General features: G+C 42.5%; 1 protein-coding gene across 2 annotated transcripts in view; it reads right to left on the bottom strand.

Moving 5' to 3' along the window:
- The window catches only part of MKLN1 (muskelin 1), a 568,922-nt gene extending 552,499 nt beyond the window's left edge, over positions 1-16,423 (bottom strand). For both annotated transcript variants that reach the window (XM_069229308.1, XM_069229309.1), the window contains exon 1: positions 16,321-16,423. In XM_069229308.1, the coding sequence (XP_069085409.1) occupies positions 16,321-16,400 (80 nt within the window). In that variant the 5' untranslated portion in view covers positions 16,401-16,423. The remainder of the gene's footprint in view (positions 1-16,320) is intronic.
- Between the last annotated feature and the right edge of the window lie 332 nt (positions 16,424-16,755).

Genomic DNA, 16,755 nt, shown 5'->3' with positions numbered 1-16,755 from the left:
TGCCTGATGGGTCGCTCCCCATCTCTAAGAAAAGAAACAACAACAACAAAAAAAACACACAAAAAAAATTTGCCCTGGCGCCTAGAGGTTTCTGCCCCCAGGGGGGGCAGAAATGGCCTAAAATAAATTGCCCTCCCCCCCAGGGAGCGACCCTTGCCTAAGGGGTCGCTCCCTTTGCGTGAAATTCACGCAAAGAAAAAATTCCCTGGTGTCTAGTGGTTTCTACCCCCCTTGGGGGCAGATTGGCCTCATCAAAATAGGCCAATCTGCCCCCAAGGGGGGCAGAAATGGCCAAAATATAATTTTCCCCCAAGGGGAGCGACCCTTGCCTAAGGGGTCGCTCCCCACCAAAAAAAAAAGAAATGAAACATAAAAATAAAAAATAAAAAAATAAAAAAATGGTTCCTGGTGCCTAGAGGTTTCTGCTCTATCATCTGAAGGCAATTAAATTGATTTATCTGGTTCTTCACCAGAGACTTCAAGTTCGAAGGGAGGTCCGCTTGTTTTGAAATGTATGCAGTGCCTAAGGGTTGGTGCCCTAAAGTTACGGACACCAAAGGCTGACATAAATCATAATGAATTCCTGTGCGTCAGAACCAGTCATGGTTATTGGTGAGAAGGGCACAAACATTTCCACAAGTGTTTTAAGGAAAATGTGGCAAACTGCAACAGTTCTCTCACACAATATGTTGAAAAGGAGGTGCCAAAACTCAAACAAAAGCTTATACGAGTTTTAATCAGTGTTAGGCGAGAGCTTTAAAAACACATTATAAGGTTTGGTTGAGAAGACATCAAGGAAAAAGAATCTTCTGAATGAATATCTCCTATTGTTCTAGTGAAAAAGAGGAATGGCAGACTCTGACTATGCGTCAATTTAAACGCACTCAATTTTGTATAATAATCATTGCTCATCCTAAAGCAAAGATCAACAAAATGGCCACCTTCGTACATGCAACTACTGTGTGTTCGACTTTAAACGTTCAAACAGTTAAACATTAGATCAAGTTGGCTACTGATTTTGATCTTCATTACTCCCTTTAGCCTTTTCTGCTAGAAAAGTATACATTTTGGGTTGGCCTCAGCAGCTTTTGTCTTCCAGAGAGCCATGATTCATCTTTTTAAGGGTTCAGGGGTTTCTGTGAATTTGACATTCTAATTTTCGCCAACAATATGGACCTACATTAAACACACAGCCCAAAGTTTGTTCTAGGCTCGCAAAAAGTTGATTGGCTCTCAGTGGCGAAAGGTTTGTTCTGTTTCAATACCAAGAAAACTATTTAGGCCACACAATTTCCAAAGGAGGAGTTGTGGCAAAAGAATCACTAGTAGAGTTAGTTAATAATGCTTCTGCTCTAGACAACACAGAAAAGCTGTTATTTTACCCTGGGTTGTGCAAGTCCTACAGTGAACTAATCAAGAATTCTGATTAAGTTATAAAACACCTCACTCAACTTTGTTTCTGCTCCTACATTAAAGCCATAAAAACAATTTATGTATTATCCCTACTAATGCAAGTGCCTATGGTGTGAGGTAGTTCTTTCCCAACATGAGGGTAATCTCAAATAGAATGTGGCTTTGGGATCCAGAACTTTGAGTGAAACTGAATGCAGATCTGCTGTAACTGAAAGGAAACTTTATGAGTTTGTTTGTGGCACTACGTTTTTTGTTTGTTTATTAGTTTGTTTTTTAGGTATTTTATAGGGGATGTTAGATTCATATTAATGACCGACCAACCACAAACTGCTGGTTAGCACTTTGCGGGCTGAACACAATTGCAAGAATTGCACTTTTAATCTCAAAGCTTAAAGAGTACTGATTTCCTCTCATGCTCACCATGCATTTCAACATAGAAACTATGTGACTTCCAGTGACAAGATCGTAAGCCAGTTGTTCCCAGAATGTCAGAGCAAGATTGGTTTACAACTGACCAGAATATTATCCTATCTTCTGTGAAGGATTTTGTGACAAAGAGGTTGCTCCGGGGAGGAGATTAAAAGGTCCCCTTAGACACTTTTCCCATGTGGCTTAATAGTGTTGTGTATCTGCTATGCTTCAATTTGGTGAATGAAAAATAGGTTCCAACCAAAGAAACACACATTTTAGCTTTGGTGATCCTAAGCTTGGGTGAGAAAACAGTCACTATTTAATTAGTGCCTTGTCACAAATTACTTTGTCAGCAAATTAAACATATTCATGAAAAATGTTGCATATGGCATTACAAGGAGGGAACAGTTCTATCATAGATTGACCCTCTCTGAATGTGGTGATCTTATTATTTCACCACTCATCTGTTGTACTTTCTGTTTTGTAATAACTTACTGAAGTCCTCTAATGTGGTAACCATCTTGGATTACCTCATTCGGAAAGGGTCAATCTGTGCTAAGAGCTTTTCTTTCCTTTCACTGCTCTTGGCATGTTCGCTAACTCCCATATTACGAGGACAGTATACATTTGTTTCTTGATGTTTCTCAATTGTTTTCATGCTCATCGTTAGGGTTAAACAATGTTTTGTTAACACTGACAATGACTTTGTCTTGATGACAGAAGTTTGATGACAGAAGGTTGCACGTCCTTTTTATCAATCTGAGCTAATAATCAATTGTGTATGCAACTGGGAAGCACCATATTGGTATTTTTGGCTTATTTTGCAGACGATTACCCTTTTTGCGACTCACCCATACTCACTGGATGGTAATGGGTATATTCACATAGCTGTTGCTTGGATTATACTTTTATCCATAGTTTAATGAATCTGACCTGAACTTTAATAGCAGTAAAACATACAGGCTCTCCAAGATAAGCAAATTTATGTATTGACGTGTTTTTTAAATAATGCTGGTAAACTACCAATATAGACTATGTCATCAGACAAAGTAGCTTGTTTACTTGTCTCTATCATAGACTCTCACTGTTTACTAATATTTTCACTGGTAGGTCTAGTTTTTTAACAAGCACACCGTCAAGGGTTCTGCCAGAGGACAAACAATACTAGGTTTTATTCCCCCACCATCTGAGTACACAGCCAAGTTGCTAAGGTATCACCAATGATGAGAAGTCTGGGTGTCTTTCCTAAACTTATTTCAAACTCCCGGTTTGTATTTCCTTGTTCTTTATTTTTTTCTTTACTTAGTTCTTCATGGTTGCTTATGATAGGATCTCAGAAAGCATAAACCACCCGCAAGACCAAATTATCCTCAATAATACAGTGATTCAAAAAAATAAAAACAAATCCACCCCCTAATACTCCCCCCCTGCCGCCCATCTGAAAGCTCTTAAAAAATCTACAAGATTGCAGAAAGGGAATGGAGGAAGGACTACGCGGAACATAAAAAAGCAAAATATAAGGAAACAGGAAGGGCCTACCCTACAGAAATCAGATCTACCCAGGCCTCCTACTATAAAATGAGAATCAATGAGGCAGCCAACTCCCTGAGAGAGACGTTTATAATTACTAAAACATGGTTGGAACCCTCTTCCAAAGGACCACCCTCAGAACCCTCCAATGACAGATGCAATGTTCTGGCAACCTACTTCAAAACCAAAATATTGGACATCTACCTCTCCTTTCAAGAGGTGGAGTGAAGTCCTACTTTCAAATATTTTAAGAACATTCTGGAGATTAGCCCCACCATCCTCTCAGAATCTCTTATTATGGAAAACTTTGCAGTACATTTCAGCAAAATTAAATCTGAATCCCCTCTTGACCCTGTCCACCCTAGAATCCTTGTCCTTGGAGCAGAAATCATTGTCCCTACCCGGCTAGAGATGATAATTCTCTCCCCGGAGAAAGGAGTGGTACCCCAGCCATGGAAACATGCCATGGTTAAAGCCATACTCAAATAGCCTTATATGACTCCTCATGCCCAGGGAATCTTTGGCCAAATCTCCCTGCTTTTAGGCATTAGAAAAGTGGCAGAAAAACATGTCAACAGTCATTTATCAAAATGTATTGAGACCAATAACTTCCTTCAACATACCCAAACCGATTTTCGACCTACACACAGTCCGAAACATCCCTCTTAGCGGCAGCAGAGGATGTGAAAAAGATTAGACCAAGGAGGTAAGGTTGCCATTATACTTCTCGATCTGGGCACGGCCTTTGACACAGTTGATCACCATATACTTCTCAAAAGGGGATGCAAGACTGGTGTCATAGGGAAGGCCCTTGGCTGGCTTAGCTCCTTCCTGAATGAAAGATCTTTCAGGTATTCAACAAGGCCTGTACCTGCCGATATTCTCCCCATCACTTGTGGGGTGCCATAGGGTTCATCTTTTAGTCCTATGTTGTTTAATCTGTATCCGCAACCCCGGGTGGATACTATAACCCCCTTCGGGATTTCTATAGTCGCCTATGCAGATGACACCCAGTTGGTTATCTCACTCATCCCTGACTCAGAGCCCTCTGTATCCACCCTGAAACGGTGTCTGGAGCTAGTAACCGGCTGAATGAATAAATTCTGTCTTAAGCTTAACGGAGCTAAAACCGAACTAAAGCTCCTCAGGTGTACTCTTTATCAACAGGCCCTAGGTTGGGCAGTATGTCTCGAGCCCCTACTTGCCACCAAGGCAGCTATAAAAAGTTTGGGAGTATGGCTGTATAAAAGCTTTTCTATGGAAGCCCAGGCCATCAAACTATCAGTCAGCTGTTTTGGAATCCTGCAGCTGTTACACAAGATTCTGTCTTTTCTCCCCCAGGCTGCGAGAAGGCTTGTAGTCCAGATATTGGACTGGACTACTTCACTCTACCTACGTGCTCCCAAGGCAGCCATTCGGAAACTACAAGTTGTGCAGAATACTGCTGCTGGCACTTTGTTAGTGATCCCTTGGTTTGAGTCAGCCAGGCAAGCCCTGGCGGATTTCCATTGGCTTCCAGTAGCTCAAAGATTTGAATTCACTGCACCTAAAGCCCTTCATGCACATGGATCACCCATCTTACGACAGCTCGTTATCCCTTACACCCTTGAAAAGGCTTCTAAGATCAACAAACGCTCTCCTGCTCACTATTAAAAGAGCTAGAAGTGGAGGACGGCTCTTCAGCCATGAGGTGGCCAAACACTGGAATTCCCTTCCCCTGCCATCTGATGCACAGACAATGAGCTCTGCTTTTAAAAACTCCTCAAGAGCTGGCTTTTTATTAAATACCCACCAGATGAGACTGCTGTCGCAGTGGAACCGCATTCTCAGCTAGCACTGGGATGCCTGCAGGTCGCCATGCACTCTATAAATCCTATAGCATAGGTTCTCTCAGGCAGTGTAATTTTTTGCATGCTGTGTGACAGCCTTGTGAGATCAGGAAACAAGAGATCTGTATGTTGTTAAGTCCTGAACTTAATCATTATAATTATTTCAACAGCAGCCAGAGCGTGCCTTTTCCGAGGCTTTTCTTCATTCAGGCTCATCACTTGAAGGAGAGCAAGGGTTGTTTTCACATGGTTTTCTTCCTTTTTTCTAAGTCTAGTTGTACAACCTTTCAACACATAAGAGAGAGGGGGAGATTAGGCTACTATACGTCCACCCTAATTACATACACTCAATCACACCAAGTATGGCAGCTTACAGGTTTCACAGGCTGTTGCCCAAGGTGGGTAAACCGGTATGTATCCCAAGTAGGGGTGTAAAAGAACTATTGCCCTAACAGAACTCAAGAGAAGATCTTCCTTATGGAAGATGACGCCTCACACACTTATTTGTGTCATGCTTCATCATCTTCAGCCTCTCTCCACCCTGGAGGGACAATGCCACCAGGGCGGACTCATCCTCTTGACGGACCGTACAGGAGGGAGTTCTTAGATAAAAAAATACTAGACAGAGGGAGGGGATCCAGATTAACTACAATTACCTTGGAGACTCCCCGTATTTCACCTTTAATAGTGGTGTCCACAGGTATGTTTAAAAACAAACTACGATGGTGTTGCTGAGGACAATGGCTCAGCCCGTCTTAATTAGCAGTCATGTTTCTGCCCTCTCAAGTAGGCTAAACAAGTCTGGGGCACTCTTCAGGGCTGTGGATCCCTATCTAGATTGTGTATCAACAGTTATCCCAGGTGAGTCCTACCTGAGTGACGATACTGGTACAATATCCTGTTTGTAATCAGAATGAGAAATGAAAGAATAAAATTGCTAATAGACATTCCCTTTATGAGTTTCTATCTCACACCGTGCAGGGATTGTGCAGGTGGAATTCACTGCAAATCATTGCAAACCAACATGTGTATTTGTGAAAAAATTGTGTACATGCGTTTGCACCAACAGCAATTTATTAAACTACCAGTGCAAATTACTCAGTGACGTTCCGTTATTTCTATACTTCATCATTGAGTGCCACTAGCAATCACATATATCCCAGAAGTAAAAATATCTCTTCAACTACATTTTAGGGGATACTGGCTCCTGGTCTGGGAAGGGGATGGTGTCCTTTGTAGTCACACACTGGTATCACAATGATATGGTTAATTACAGTCATACCACCATCGTAATCTAAGCTTAATTGCTGCGCTCAGTTGTACTCTACAGATCTTTGAACATTGTTCTTTTGCTATTATTCCTTGACCATAAGGCTGCTGATCCACACAGTATTCTGTTATCAAGAAGTTAACCACACAGTTCCAGGCGTCAACAGTTGTTAGTGTCAATTAATCATATACCTACGTCACCAATGTATGGCTAATACTAAAGATAGCGAGAGAAAATAGCATGGGATCGGTTCAATCGCATCACATATCCATGTATGCCGTCTAGCGTTGGAGGGAGAGCTCCTTCATATTTATTCATCTCCATCATTAATCCACACGTTGAACACAAAATTAAACATCATGTACATATCCTAAAGCCATAGTTGTGCTCATGTTTCTTTGCAGCACGAAAGTCCAATGTGCCAAGAATAGTGAGGGGGCCAGGTGGAGATTCCCAACAACACGTAACACTGGTATCAGCTCCTTTTCGCCCATGCCACACTTCTGTCACAAAGGTGTGTGTTTGCTTGAGACTCCCTTAAAAATCAACCTCTTTAAGTGCTAACGGCAACATCTACACACATTCGAACTCCCACACACAGGCCCTCGCCAGGTTGCTGAAAAATGTTTGAAGGTCGAAAGGCACCCCACAACGTTAATATCCACGTCGTCAAAAGGCCCACTTTGTGTATTCACCTAGGCACACCAGCTCCCAGCCGCTGGTATCGCAGGCTGGTGAGGGCTGGGTAGTGAAAAAGCCTCAGGTGTGGACAATTACTGTGACAGAAGTACACCCGAGATGCCATACATCATACACAGCAATGGGAGTAGAGGTGCTGGGAATAGTAGTTCCCTTGTCACAAAAGGTATGCAATCATGGAGACGGTACACCTCTGGAGGCTGTCATACTTGGTGTGATTGAGTGTAGTTATACAAGCTTAACAACATATTTAATATGCAGAGAGAATAGTTCAAAAACAAATCTATGAGAGGAAAGACCTAGAAAAAGAAAAAAGAAAAAAAGACAGCCAACATTAATTGCAAAGATGGCTGCAATACCTTTAACATACAGTTTGACACTAAAATAATAAAAAATGGGCAACCATTTTTCAATGTCAAACCACCAAATATTAAATAATCTTCTATAAGTAATTTGCTTCCTTGCTTTTAAACACTTACTGGGAAAAAGGGGCAAGCAACTTTTCTCATGTTCCATATTATTTTTTAAACGTGTCCTCCAAAGGCTCACGAAACGTGCATACGTACATACATAGGATGTATGCTCATTAACTGGGAGCATTAGAAACAGACCCCCTGCGGCCCAAGAAACACCTCTGTGAAACAGTACAAAAAAAATATTAACACGTTTTCATTCAAGACTGCTTTTTTGCAAAGCTTTTGATACTTCTGTAACTAAAAGGTAGGCACCTGCAAGGAATGATGAAATCCAATAGCAGACAAGCACAATCGCCATACAGCCTGGATGAGATTAGGCTGGCTCAGGTCCTTTTTATACAACGAACCATTTTAAGACTGAATATGTTACACATGCATATTTATCGCTATTTGTTTGAAGCAGTAGCAGCCAAAAGCGACAGACTACTAACCTCTCTTTGGACAGACTAGCAAAAGTCATAGCTGGAAAGCAGAAAATTACACTTGCAGGGCTATATATAAAATCTAGATGAACTTTAGTCCACCAAGAAATTCATAAAATTCACAACAGTAAGTCTGGGAACCTGCAACTGCCTCTGCTCTGGCACGTAACTACAGTGCCCTTGAACACTCACATTCCACAGGTGAGCATATTAACTCACATAACACTTCTGGTACAGTAGCAGAATTCTAAGTAAGAGAAAATCTATGTTTATGAGTGATTTAAGTTTTGAGAGTCAGTCTATCAAGTGTGCAACTTCATTGGTCAATCAGGACCATTGTAAGGTCAAACACAATTGCCCTCAAATAGAATTGTTAAGCATATCATCCGTTAAAAACACAAGCATTATTGAACCTTCAAAAATACCTTACACCCAACAGGCTGTCTCTTTAAGACAAGTCAAAACTCCATCAAACTAATACCTCTGCTACACATAGCAATGGGAATTTGTAGTAGCAACTCCTCACTGGTAAGATTTAGGATACTTAGGTGGTCATTATGACATTGATGGTATTTGACGCCTACCGCCGTGGTGACAGCTGCCAACATAGCGCTGCTGAGGCGAACATCCGTCCGCCCTGTTATGGATACTGACGGATTTCCGCCACATCCGGCTGTAGCCATGCTGGCGAGCGGTGGTGTTCTGGTGTTGCTATCACCAGCACCATTCCGTCAGTAGAACGCCACCAGGCGTACTAAGACCATTAATACGGGCTGGCAGTGTCTGGCTGGCGGGGTGCTGCCAGCGATAGCAGTGCCCCTTCCCGTTCCCTGCCGGATGACCTCCTCACCGGACAAGGTAAGTCAGGTGTCCAATAGAGGAGTGGGGTGGGAGGTGTTGTGTGTGAGTTTATTGTGTCTGCATGTGTGTATGAATGCATGTGTGAATGCGGTTGTATGAGTGTGAGTAAATGCGTGTGAATGGTGAAGTGAGTGCGTGTCTGCATGTCAATGTGTGTGTGTGTGTGTGTGTGAGTGAATGCATGTTTGGATGTATGTGTGTATGCGTGCCTGAATGCGTGAGTGTGTGTGAGTGAATGCGTGTATGGATGAGAGTAAGTGGATGCTTGTATGCAAGTGTGAGTGAATGGGTGCATGCGTGGTGCATGTGGGTGTATGTGTGTGTGTATGCAGTGGAGAGAGTGCTGTGACCGTCAGGGGGGTGGGGGGGCACTATGTGTGGGGATGTTGGGGGCACTGTGACCACAGGGGGAGGGGGCGCTATATGTGTAGGGGGGTCAGGTGCTTGCTGGAGGGGAGGGGGCCGCATACCGTTGACAGGGAAGGAATTCTCTGTCACTGTTAGCCCTACCTCCATGGTTTTCGTGGCGGTGCTACTGCCACAGAAACCATGGCAGTAGGCCGGCTCATAATGCCACCAGCAGCATGCTGTGGACCGCCAGGTCGGAGATGTACATCTCCGGCCCGAAGGTTCATACCACCATAGCAGTATGAGAAGAGATGTGGCAGGCTGGCAGCAGCCAACCTGCCACTCATAATGTGGCAGTAAACCCCACCAGCCTGTTGGCAGTGACACAGTCACATTATCCCTGGCGGTCAGAAGACCGCTAGGGTCATAATCAGGGCCTTATTTCTAAATGCAAAATATTTTAAGTGCTAATTTAATTTACATGCAAAATTGCCAAAAGGAGGATCTCTGCAGCGCACAGCCTTTGGCCATGCACAGCGTTGGGTTGGCTGTAGGGCCTGGCCTTCAGTCAGGCCCTGCTCTCAACCCCCTGCTCTGCGAGCAGCCAACCTCCCCTTCCTGGTAGGGCCTTCGGCTGTGCACTGCATGGAATTGCCTGAAGAGCCAGCCGCCTGCACTGCATGGAATTGCCTGAAGAAGCAAACCGCCTGTATGCAGCCAACCTACTAAAAACACACACTTCTATTTTTTGTTAATGGTTTTCTGATACCACTGAACTCTTGTGGGAGCCAGCACAGCCCCTGTACTACCAGTGGGACTCTTGCATGACTAGGTCCCGCAAGAATCCTGTGAAATTTCGGCAATCCAAAATTTTTAAAAAAATACATTTGCCCCAGAGGAACACCCTCATAAGGTCCACAGGGATCAAGGTAACCTTACCATGCCCCCTTATAACTTATTTAAATTTTATTTGTAGGGCTTGGGGGCTACGTCCCTGTATACTGAAATGGCATTCGCATCACTTCTGCTCATGTTGCTTCCAGCCATTCAGAGTGTGAACTCCTGACGGTCTTGCAAGACGGACCAAGGGAAGGAGGCCCTCTCACCCAATCAGATCGCTCAATGATTTCAAGATGCATACCCACAGCACTATCACAAGAGGCACGAGAAAACCAACCGTCCAGAGATATATATTCTCAAAAACTACTAAACAGATTTACACCAAATTACAAAAAGCACACTTTTTGGGTAAAGATCTCACTTTCTGCCAAATTTGGTGTGATTCCATCCAGCGTTTGGGCTGTAGTACTGTTAATAAATCCCTATGGACATTGGGTGGGTGAACTGCATTGTAGAACCCCTGTTGGATATTCCAAAATGATACAATATTTTACTTGAAAATATACGCATTGTCCATAGTGGTGACAGGTAATTAAGAAGGATGTCTAAAGCGGGCAGTGTAAAAGAGAACATCCCAAAGTGCTAACAGAAAAGGTTAAGAGGGCAACACAAAATTATTGTAAATCATAATTTTAGTAGTCCTCGAATGTGTATATTTCCAACCATTAAGGTAACTATACGTACATGCCAAACAATCCCCACTTTTGATGTGCCAGTTTAATTTAAAAACTCTGAACCAAATACTACGCCCAACACATTTATTCTGTTAGTATCAAAAGAACAAATGGTTGAGCAGACCTGGCAAAACTTAAATCCCGGTTTCTTCACTTTCCACACAAATCTCAGCAGCACGTTGATTATCCCCCGGTATCAACAGAGCTACTTACCCTTCTTGCCCATGGAACTATAGCTTTCCATCATATACAAATACCTGGAAACTTCAGATACAGAAGTCAACATCATAACCAGGCTCCGACTTAATTGATTGCCTCTACATGCTCACTATTTTGACGCATATGGAAAATGAGGCACACAGAGATTTGTCTAGGTTCACACAGTTTGGTCATGTAGGTTTGATAGGAATCAAAGCCAGGTCTGCTGGTTCCAAAGTCTACAGCCTAGACACAATCTGTTACAAAAACGTATTAAATAAGCTGTTCTTTCAGTGGTGGGATATCAGCTGACTTTCAATCTGAAGGTTGTTGGTCATGTTACCAAATTCTTCCAAAAAGCTCAGAGTCTAAACAAACTAGTCTTCTATTGTAGTGTAGCATGGATCTCCCGCAACACTACCCTTGCTAAATTCCAGACACTTACAAATAAGTCACCTGAAATGCTCCGAAAAAAGCTAAAACTAAATTTAAATTATGAAGATGCCAAATGTGCTGCTATACATTGTAATAATCTATATCACGACCAGCAAGCGATACTGCACAAGAGTTAAAGATGGCTTTTACAATGTTATGAAAGCCAACTTCTAAACATTTACTTTTGGTGATAAACACAAACCACCTAAGGCGGAGCTTAAAATGGAAGTGTTCTCCTTTGAACAGCAGGGCATTGGAAATTCCATTAGATCTTGAGACAAGTCAATGATTTTTCTAGATGATCCCACCAAAAAAATACAGTGATTGGATTTTCATCTGTAATATCTAGGTCTGCCACAGTGAAAAATAGCTTTTGGGTACTAGTCACTGTAAGGACAAGTTATCGTTAAATTTAGACCATGTCCTACTTTTACACACCATGCACCCTGACTTGGGGGCCACAAGGCCTATATAGGGGTGACTTGTTACTATTTAAAGGGAGGGTTTGACCTATCATGAGGGTTTATTTTGACAGCTCAAATTGCAGTTAATGCTATTGCATTCAGGCTACAATGGTAGACCTGAAGTCATATCTGCATTGCCACTGTACAAAGTGCAAGGGATACTGCAGCCTGTCAGTGTAAACAAAAAAAAAAAAAAAAGTTGATGGATGCATTAATTAATCTGAGCTACTGGCAATCGTTCGGTCCACATCCCAATCTATTGTTTTTTTTTGCCAACCATGTCACCTCGGTTTAGTCCCAGCAATATGTAAATCAGTCTTGACCCTCCTCCTCATGGGAACAGTCCAGCCCGAACTGCCAGGCCGGGTCCTCCCTGAACCAGAACACAAGCATCCTCTGACCAGTTTTGCCCTAGTTATTGCTCTTCAGCCAGGTATAGCTTGGTTCAAGTGGCAAAGTGAGCCCAGGACCCATGTCTGGGCATACCCGGCGCACGTTGGGCTGTAAATGCAAAAACAACAAGGTGATGGATGGAAAGCTTGAATTCATCTCAGTCACTGGTAACTGCTCAGGCTTCATTGCAATCCCTCTGTTTTTTTTAGCCGACCATGCCACCTCAGTTTGGACTCAGCCGTATGCAAATCAGCCTTGACCCTGCTCATCATAGGGAAAGTCCAAACCGAACTGCCAGACCAGGTCCTCCGTGAACTGGAACATAGGCAACGTAGGATGGGTTTTGCCATAGTTAGGGCTCTTCAGCCAGGAATAGCTTGGTGCCAGTGTCACAGACAGCCCGGGCCCACATCTGGGCAAACCCGGCGCACTTAGTTATTGCCATTTACCTTCCAGGCCCCTAACATACTTATATCAGGGACTTAAAGGCAAGCTAAATATACCAATTAGGAGTATGCCAAAACAACCACTTCTAAATGGGGGGGGCAGGCACTTTACTACTGGTTAGCAAGGGTAAAGTGCATGGAGTTCTAAAACCAGCAAAAATATAGGATCCTACGAAAGATTAAAAATCCAGGTTGACCACACAGAAAAGGTGGATTTCGTACAAAAAGATATTTTAAAAAAAATTATATTTCGAAATTCAGTGCAGAGATCTCCAGTTAATTTGTGAGTTAAAAATACTGTCAATGTTGAAAAAGAAAATAACCCTGTGTAAATGAGAGGAGGCAGCTATGAAAACACCAATAACCATACAAAGGAATTAACAAAAACACGCCAACATCGAGAGGATAATCTTTACAGCAAGAAACAAACTTCACTTTTTTGATTGCGTACGAGGTAAATGGTTATCCTCCTATGACCAATATCCTCAGAAGTTCATGAATACACTGAACAAAAAGGAAACTGAAAATAAGCAATATAAACAAACTTTATCAGAAGTTTGGAGAGTATTTACACTATATTCCACTGTTTATATTTAATATGCTGTATATCTTGTTAATTTGGGTTACTCAAAAACTTAATAAAAACACACACACATATATATACACACACACGCACACACACACACACGCACGCACACGCACGCACACGCACGCACACACACGCGCGCGCGTGCGTCAGATGCACCAATGGTAAACTCACATGTAGATTCCGTACCTCTGATGTCAAGATAAGCTATATGTTTCTGAAAAGGTTCCATAACAGTGCAAGAATTGGGAACTGTTCACAACTACTCTGAGGTTATCACAGGAAAAACAATGGAATGATAGGACACTGAGCATTGAATTTTACTAGTAAGCAATTAGAAATATTTGTTAGAGTATCCCTGTACAAGATAACCTAAGAGAATGGTGTTACACAATTGATTTAAGCAAGTGGAGCGGTTGAGAAGGAAGTGGAAGAATTGGCAACCCAGGTTTTTAGCACATTAGGCCTCAGTCTAAGAGCATACACTAATGGTTCTGGGGAGCCTTTAAAAAAACTAAAAAGGATCCACTTCAGACTAATTCGGAATAAACTGTAACTCCTAATTTAACCCAAATGTGTGCAGGTTCCTGCACCCCCACGGTCTGTATCACTGTACTCCAACCTTAAATGAGGATGCACTCCCGGGATCCCCTTATGCATTCAGGCACCCATGTCCATATATCTCAGCCTGCTGAGTCTACAAGGATGATGATGTTGAAGGTTGCTGGAGGGTGATCATCAGAGCAAATGCACATGAACTATTGTTCAGAAAGTGATGACGTTTTGCCTGGAATGTGGTCCCGTTTTATCCAAATTAATCATGCTGATTGTAGCAAAGATTAAGTTTGAGTTCTAGGACCACCCAAATGAAGGTGACTTAACACATATGATACTACCATGGCTCACCGTCAAGAATCTACACAGCTATCCCCCATACTCCTTCAGGCCAATGATTTCCAGGTTTCACTTCCACGTTCCTGCAAGGCTTTACAGGTGATTCTGCTAGGTTGGTTAAGCATCCTGTATTTCTGTAGGCTTGTTTTACAATCATGGCTCCTGACCTGCCCCTGGCAAAGAAGCAATGTGGGATACCCACATTCCCTGAATTTGGTTCCACACCACCTTTAACCTATCAAAGAACAAACAACTTTCGCTCTTTTAACCCTTTACTGGCTATGAAGTAAGTTTCTATTGTGGATAGCAGGAAGAAGCTACGACATGAAAGGGGTTGAGCACAAAGTATCTTCAAGAATACGTTCAGCTACTGAGGTGCAAATCCACTGGCTTGCCATACCCTAAATATGTTAATTTACACCATGCTGGGGACGGGTCCTGGAAGCATACACTTTTTGTGTATTCCATTAAGCCTATTTTAGAGTACTGCACTGTATCATCATCTAACAGTGGTCAGCTGCACAGAGTATGATTTGCCTTCAATCAAACAGTTTGTTAAAATAGCAGACTCAAGACTACAGCTACTATCTGATTAAAAAAGGTTACACACTTACCATCATAGTGCATTCTGGTGAATATGTCATGAGACCGAGCTCTTCTCCCCCGCCTTAAATACTACCTAGAAAATTTTTCTGAACTCAGTCACTAGCAGTGTTTATATTTATACCTTATACCCCCAATCCTGACAAAAAGTGCACAAAGAAATGTATTCAAAAAGTGGTTGCCCAAGAGCACAAAATGTTACCAACTGGGCAGTCAAACTCCAACTAGCCCAATAGACCCCAAATAGGATGTCAGTAATTCTGATGGTAAGGACTGGCCAAGAGACTGCCCTTCCTAGTGAAATGGCACTGTGTTGTGCACCCTCTCTAGTTTTAGAATAAATCCAGTGTTTATTAGCGCATATTTAGGTGACTCAATTAAGCTAAGATTACATGTCTAGTATCCTAGTACCTTGACTAAAGCACACCCACTGAACCAGGTCCAACATAAACGGTTATTGGACAGTATGCATACTTAATGCTGATACTAAACTTAATACCATTTCATTCCATCTGATGCCAGAGTTGCTCAAGTTCTAAATGTTCCTCACAAAACTTGCAATAGTGAGCAGTCAAGGGGAGTTGGTGAAGGGCTAATAATTAAAATGCAGTATGAATAATAATCACAGTCTATAAGCTGATTCTCTGGTCGACATATCTTTTTAGATGGTATGATTGAGAGGGGGAGTAGAATAAACTGCAAAACAAGTGTTGTGTGACTTATAGCCCTCCCTCTCCCCTTCAAACAACTTCTGATGGATATGCATGCAGAGCGTCCTACAAAGTGTGAATCAATCAATCAGTGTATTTGTAGAGCGCACTACCACCCGTGAGGGCCTTAAGGCGCTGAGAAAGTGTAAAAAATTGAAAGTTGGCCACCCTAGCTTCTGTATAGTTCTCCGGTAAACACGTACAAAAAAAATGATATGCGCGGTTTATCTCCAACATTATGCATTCATACTATCTACACACTTGCTCTGCACTACAAAGCGTGTCAACACGGTAAGCCATTCCTCTGGGGGAAACAACAAACGCATGACGTAAACATGCATGCTCAAACACACTCCTTATATATTTCTGAGCTCGGTGAACTTGGATTTTGCAAAGTTCCTTTCCAGGAATTTAAATCTGGAAGCTCTCCACAGCTCCCCTCGAAACATTTGTATAAGAGATCTGCCAGTCTCCCTTTCATGTTCTCAATACCCTGCAACCCTGCACAACTCCTCTGCGTGGTCCTCCAAACTCTGGATCTGCAAAGTTCCCGTCCGGTCATCGAGCAGACCCCTGGCCGACACAATTCAACTCCAAAGTGCAATGCTTCAACAACCCCAACACTAGTTCCTGCAGTTTCCAACCAGGCCTCAGCATAATCCAAAGTCTGCTCACAAAATCCCCATTCAACCCCAGACGTTCATACTTCTGCATGCAACCTTCCATAACTTGTCGGATCCTATTTTTAGGGAACTTACTCAGGAAGATAAGTGGAGGAGAATGAGCTCCAGCGGTAAACGGTGTACCCCAGTACTCTGCTCTCTGACACCGCCGCCATCTTACCAGCAGCAGCACCCCTGCCAGACTATCGAGGCAGAGAAAGGACTAAGGTCCAACGCGCAATGCAGCACTGCGAGTGAAAAATGTTTCGTAGGCGGCCATCTTGAAAATGAGACATTGATGTGCTGATGACCAATATCAGTAAAAAACAGGACTGATTCAGAAACAGTGTCTTCTTAATAGAGTATATTAATTGTGTTTTTACTTGCTAATATATATAGATATATAATCATACACAAAATAACTATATTAGAAATGTTCTTTCTTAGTAATAAATTCCATTCGTGTGTGATTAAATATCCAGAAAATGTACCGTACCTAGTGGAAAACTACTTTGTTCGCTTACAAAGTGC

The sequence above is a fragment of the Pleurodeles waltl genome, chromosome 4_1 (assembly GCF_031143425.1).
Source record: "Pleurodeles waltl isolate 20211129_DDA chromosome 4_1, aPleWal1.hap1.20221129, whole genome shotgun sequence".
Taxonomy (NCBI): Eukaryota; Metazoa; Chordata; class Amphibia; order Caudata; family Salamandridae; genus Pleurodeles; species Pleurodeles waltl.
This window is presented reverse-complemented; position numbering and strand designations above follow the sequence as displayed.